Source organism: Chrysochloris asiatica, unplaced genomic scaffold, assembly GCF_000296735.1.
Source record: "Chrysochloris asiatica unplaced genomic scaffold, ChrAsi1.0 scaffold00048, whole genome shotgun sequence".
NCBI classification, from domain to species: Eukaryota; Metazoa; Chordata; class Mammalia; order Afrosoricida; family Chrysochloridae; genus Chrysochloris; species Chrysochloris asiatica.
This window is the reverse complement of record NW_006408566.1, coordinates 10881007-10887261: the sequence shown is the minus strand read 5'-3', so window position 1 is coordinate 10887261 and position 6255 is coordinate 10881007. Positions and strand designations below refer to the sequence as shown.

At 38.6% G+C, this 6255-nt stretch overlaps 1 protein-coding gene across 1 annotated transcript in view; it reads left to right on the top strand.

The window, feature by feature from the left end:
- Positions 1-6255, top strand: part of UBE2U (ubiquitin-conjugating enzyme E2U (putative)) — a 103201-nt gene that overhangs the window by 77393 nt on the left and 19553 nt on the right. Inside the window, exon 9 of the mRNA XM_006862502.1 lies at positions 3503-3597. Within this exon, the coding sequence (XP_006862564.1) occupies positions 3503-3597 (95 nt within the window). The remainder of the gene's footprint in view (positions 1-3502; positions 3598-6255) is intronic.

The window sequence follows — 6255 nt, the reverse complement described above, 5'->3', positions numbered from 1 at the left end:
CACAATAAAAACCTTAAATTAAAAAAAAAAAAAAGTGAGTGACAAAAAAATTGGTTAATCTAGAATTCTATACCCAGTGAAAATATCCCTCAAATCCAGACCAAAAAGTTGAGTTTCACCTGCGCATCTACACTACAATAAATGTTGACATTTTTCAGAAAGAAAGAGCATTATACTAATAGAAATTTGGATCTACAGAACACTAATGATTTACATGTGAGTAAATATATGACTAATTTTATTAATTTCAATCTATTTTTTTTTAATGACCAAAAAAAATTTTTAACACAAATTAATAAAAATGTACTGCAGGGTTTATAATTTATGCAAATTTATAATATATGACAACACTGGCCCAAAAGACAGTAAACTCGAAATGGAAATTTAGTGTTAGAAAGTTTTTATATTATACAGGAAGTAGTATAATATTGGTGTTCTATACTGGATCATAAGATTTGCAGTTCAAACCCACCAGCTACTATCAGAAACCCTATAAAGGGTGGCTATTAGTTGGAACTGACTGGACAGCACTTAACAACAACAACAACAACAAAATATTTGAAGGCAGATTAGTATGTTAATGATGTTTGTTTAAACCCTAGAAAATGCTTTAAACAAAAAGGTAGTGATAATAAACCATTGTTGTTGTTAAGTACCATTGAGTCTGTTCCAACTCATAGCTACACTGTGCAGAGTTTCTGAGGAGTAGCTGGTGAATTTGAACCTCTGACCTGCAGTTCAAATTGACCTTTCAGTCTAGTGCATTATCGCACAGTACCAGACCAGGACTCCAAATAAACCAATAGTAGTGATAAAATGAAATATTTAAAACAATATATAAGAGGTTAAAAGGAACAAAGGACAGATAAAGAGAACAGGAATAGAGAAGTGATAGATTTTAAGCCTTACCACATGGTGTGGCACTGTAGGATAAGCACTGGACCTCAAGGTCAGTTTGAACTACATGGTCTGTAGTTCAAACTCACCAGCCACTAGTAGGAAACCCTATATAGGGTCACTATGAGTTAGAACTGACTCGACAGCACTTAATAACACACTGATAATTATATTAAATGTAGATTATCTAAGCACTCTGTTTAAATGGCAGAGATTGTCAGATTATAATAAATTAAAAGATCTTGTTATTCTCCAAGAAACTCACTTTGAATATACAATCACAAATTGGTTAAATGGTAAAGCTATAACAAGAAAATTAAAAAGTAAGACCAAACGGCTGTATTTTACTAAAATAAAGATGATTCTTTTACTGTTTTTTTAAAAAATTAGTGACAGATAATAAATCTTAGAGTACAGATTAAAAATAAAACTAACCAAATGAAACTGTAATAACTTCTCATTGTTCTTTTAATAAAATCCAAATGCCTTACAGCAAGTGGTCTATCGTTAGTTGCCTGTGAGTGGATTTTAACTCATAGCGACCCCATCTGACAGAGTACAACTGTCCCCTGGCATTTCCTAGACTGTAATTACCAAGTCTTTCTCCCACAGAGCCAATTGTTGTCAAGTGCTGTCGAGTTGATTGTGACGCATCCGGACCCTGTATAAGGTTTCTGAGGAGTGATTCTGGGCTTGAACTTGTAGTTCACAGTCCAGTGCTTATCCTACGGTGCTAGTGGTAGGTTCAAATCACCAACCTTTCAATGAGTAGCTGAATCCTGAACGATTGTGCCACCAGACTTTTATAAGTGGTCTAAAACATCTTGACTATTCTGTTACCTTTTTTCCTCCTTTACTGTAGTTTGAGTGACTCTGATCCCCATTGAGTGAACCCTTCGTGACACAGGGCTACTGACTGAAAGATTGGCAGCTCAAACCCACCAGCTGCTCTGCAGGAGAAACCAGAGGCTGTCTGTCTGCTCCTGTAAAGATTTACAGCCTCCGAAGCTCTAAGGAGCAGTTCTACTCTGTCACTCTGAGTGCGAATTGAGTCCGTCGTGCTCCAGCCAGATGGCCTCCATCTTTCTCTTCCGGTTCATCAAGTTCAGACATTTCCCGGGAACCAAAAAGGAGCAAACTGATCCCTCTGCCTCGAACAACTTTCCTGGTCTTTCCATGGATGGCTCGCTCTTGCCATTCAGGTTTCAACTTACGTGGCATCTCCTCAGAGAAGCTTTTTCAGGCTCTCCAAACTGAGCAGCCCTCCCATTTCCCAGTCATTCGGCATTATATTATCTTCTTTTAGTTTCATCACAGCACATGTCACTACTGATATATCTTAATCTCCATATTTGTTCATTCTAAGCTCTTCTCGATGGGATCAGAGACCTTGTCTCTCGTGTTTTTCCTGTATCCTTAGCTCCTAAAACTGTGCCTAGCACAAGATAGGCCCTCAGTATCTATTAAATGAATAAGACTTCAGTAATAGTTTATAAAGTAAGTACACCTGTGGGTCAAAGGTATTTCTGTACCATTTCATTTTCCTCAATAAACAATTTTGTCACCACAATTTCCCTTGCCATAATATTTCCCCAAACCTAGTCACCACCAAGAGAAGTTTTTGTAAAAAGTGTTCTTTCCATACATGAATTCTTTCTTCAAGGATATTCTGTGATTGTTTTATTTAAATTTATTGGTGTCTCCTGCTAGATTGCTCCCCCTCACTCCTAGGATAGTTTATGAATTTTTCCTGATGCAGTTTGTTAAGCATTGGGCTTCTAAACACAAGGTTCAACTCCACCAACTGTTCCATGGGAGAAAGATGAGGCTGTCTGCTTCTGTAAAGATTTAGTCTCAGAAACTCCTTTAATTTATCTTAAAACATCACTATGAGTTGGCATAGATTGGATGGCAGTGGGCTTTGTTTTATTTTTATAGCAGGTTGAATGTTAGCCCCACCCAAATCATGTCCGCCGAGAACCAGTTTGGAAATGGGGTCTTTGCCCATGTAATTAATTACAATAAGATCATACTGGATTAGGATGGGCCCTAATTCCTAAATCCAAAAGAGGAGAGAGGTCACCAAGAAAGAAGACCCTATGAGGACCAAAGCAGTGATTGTAGTGATGTAGGAACACCAAGGATTCTCAGGAGCCACCAGAAGCTGTGATGAGTCAAGGAAGCTTTCATCCCTTAAGCCTTCAGAGGAAGCCTTGCCCTACCAACAATTTGGTTTCAGAATTGTAGCCTCCAGAAACGTGAATGAATAAAGTTCAGCTGTTTTAAACCACCATGTTTATGATAATTTATTACAGCAGCCTTAGGAAATGAATCCAGTTTACTACAGCAGATGATGTTTTATTACCCTTAGAATATTAATCCTATCTCTTGTCCTTTTGCTTTTCTAAAAACTATTTTGTTGGAAAGCTTAGATTGAAATGATTTCATTGTACCATTAAATTAGCCAACGTTCAAAAAGGCACCATGTTCAAACCATACCTACTTTTCTGTTCTATTTCATTTATTTGGTTAATTTTTCTCAATAATTACACTTCCCCAAATTAATTTGGGAAGTTAGATGATTTCTCTCTCTCTCTCTTTCTAGGTATGCTGCTGCTATATCTCGGTTTTTAAAAGAAAATAAAACTCCTCTTCAATCCAGTTTGTCAATCCGTAAAGTCAGCATCTGCCCAGCTCCAGGTAAATTGAGTTCAGTTGGTTTTATTTTTAGAATTAAAATGTTAGCCCATAATAATAAATTTAAACTTGTATTCAAAAAATGTTGGACTCTAAGAAAGCTAGTTCTTGTGTCTCTTTTAAGGATGCTCAATTCACTCAAGCTAAAATGTTAACTAAGTAAATTGCATGCCTTGACAAAGTTTAATTATTTATATTTCCAAGCTTATTATGGTTAATGTTGTTGTTAAGTGCCGTCGAGTCGGTTCCGACCCATAGCGACCCTGTACAGGGTTTCCGAGGGTGTAAATCTTTATGGGAGTAGATAGCCTCATCTTTCTCCCGCGGAGCAGCTGGTAGTTTCGAACCGCTGACCTTAAGGTTCGCAGCCCGATTCGTAACCACTATGCTACCAGAGCTACATAACTTTAAATTCAAGGAGTATAAAATCAGCCCCCAAACAAACTAAATACTAATAAAACTACCCTAATACACATTGTCGATTCAGGGATGATTGCAAAGAAAGAAATAAAATGAGTTATGTTTTGGTGCTCTTATAAAATTGATGGTTTTCAAAGAAAGTGTTAGTTGTTGGGATCGTTTCAGGGCAGATATGAGCAGGAGAAGGAATTGGTAATTTATCATGGAAATCAGGAGACAGCTTGACATTTGGGGGTCAGAGATCTTGGGTTTAAATCCCTGCTCCAGTAGCTGTGAGAAAGTCACTTTACTTCCAAGTTTTAATTTCTTTATTCTCTGTGGTACTGAGTTCATAAAGACATTCAACAACCATTTCTTTCTACCATCTCCCACCCTATCTCATAGGATTTTTGTGAGTGGATGACCCCATATATAAGGGAATTTCAAAAAATTCATGGAAAGATTCTATTATCTTTTAATCCCATTTTCCCACAAATTATTGAAGTCCCTTGATGTGTGAAAATTCTTTGTAAACTGGAAAGCACTATGAAATATTAAGTTACTGTTTTTCTTGCCACCTCTCCTTTAAATGCAACAACATATGAATGCCCTGGTGTTGCTCTGTAAGATTAGCACTGGGCTGCTAACCATAAGGTTGGTGGTTCAAACCCACCAGTCACTTCTTGAAAACTGACTTTACAGCACTTAACAACAGTACAAACAACGGATGCCAGGCACAGGCAAGAACCATCAAATCAGTGATTCTCCCAGGGTCCTGGTCCCATCTGTCTAGCTTTATTTTCCCTGAAGTCAGCATATACTCCTCTATATGACCAATCTCGATTTTCTCCATTCTACTCTGCTTCCTTCCAGATTTCCAGATACCTGCTAAGACTGGTAATGAATAAATAAATAAAATTTGCCTCCTTAAGTCTTTCTGCTTCCTCCAAGATTTCCCTATTCCTTTCTGAGGTCTCTGTCTTTTGAGAGTCCCCCACCTTCTTCACCTGAGAAAGAGATCCTTCAATTAACTTGATAGTTACAGCAATTCCTGTCCTTGTGTTTCCAACTGCTTTATATGCTCAGATGTATTCATGTTTTTGCTATGCCTAAAATCCTTCGATTTCCATTTCCTTCAGGATACTTTGTGAATTGCAAAGTCTTTAATGCTTTACTCTCTGTCTTTGACGATGTCACCATTCACATCCCAGACACCGCATGAGCTAGTAGGTCATGCTGCTTTTTCCTGCGTCATTTATGTAGATGTGTGAGGCCCCCTATGCTTTATCACACTCTTACTCCCAACACTCTACGAAGCCTCTCTCCCTTCTCTAGAAGACTTTCTCTGTTGGCTCCCACAGCCCTGCTACCATATCCACATCACACTGTATTTGTTTCTTGTTGTTGTTGCTGTGACAAATTCCCACAAACTTGGGCATAAGACAAAACACTTATTATCACAGTTCCTGTGCATCTGAAGTCTGGGCAGAGCTTAGCTGGACCCTCTGCTTTGAGTTTCATAAACTGCAATGTCTGTGTGCCAGTTGGGCTGCATTCTGATCTGGAAGCATGAGGTGGGCAAAAACTGCTTCCAGACTCACTCAAATTATGGACAGAATTCATTTCCTAGAGGCTGTAGGACTGAAAGCCCCAGTTTCTTGCTGGCCACCGATGGAAAGTTGCTTTCAGCTATAATAAAGGCTCCTTGCAGTTCCTAGATGGGCCTGCTGTTCCTTGTTGCAAGGGCTTTTCCAGTATGGACTCCTACTTCATCCAGTAGCAAGGAGAGTTCCCAGAGCAAGACTGATGGAGTCAAATATAATGTAATATTATCATGCCAGGGAGGTCCCATCACCTTAACTATATTGGTTAGAAACTAGTCTCAGGTCCCACCTACACTCAGTAGAGAGAACTATACAGAGGCCATCTTAGCGTCTGTCCATTACACACGCTGTATTATGGCTACCTCTTCCCTGCTGCTAGTCCACTAAAATGTGAGCTCTTTGATGAAGAGGACTGCTTGCCTCTAAGTCTACCACAATCAGCACAGTACTTGGCACATAGTAACCATTCAGTACTTAGGAACTAATGAGGTAATGAATAGTAAGAAGTAGAGCTGCTGTTCTTTTACAACCTTTTGATTTTAGAGAAAGGAAATCACCTCACAGTGAGTGGGCAAAAGTGAGAAGGTGATGTGGGAAGAGAGCATTTTAAGGAATGTCCAGAAATTGATTAGGTTTGTAGTGCTGAGCACCGTTCTAT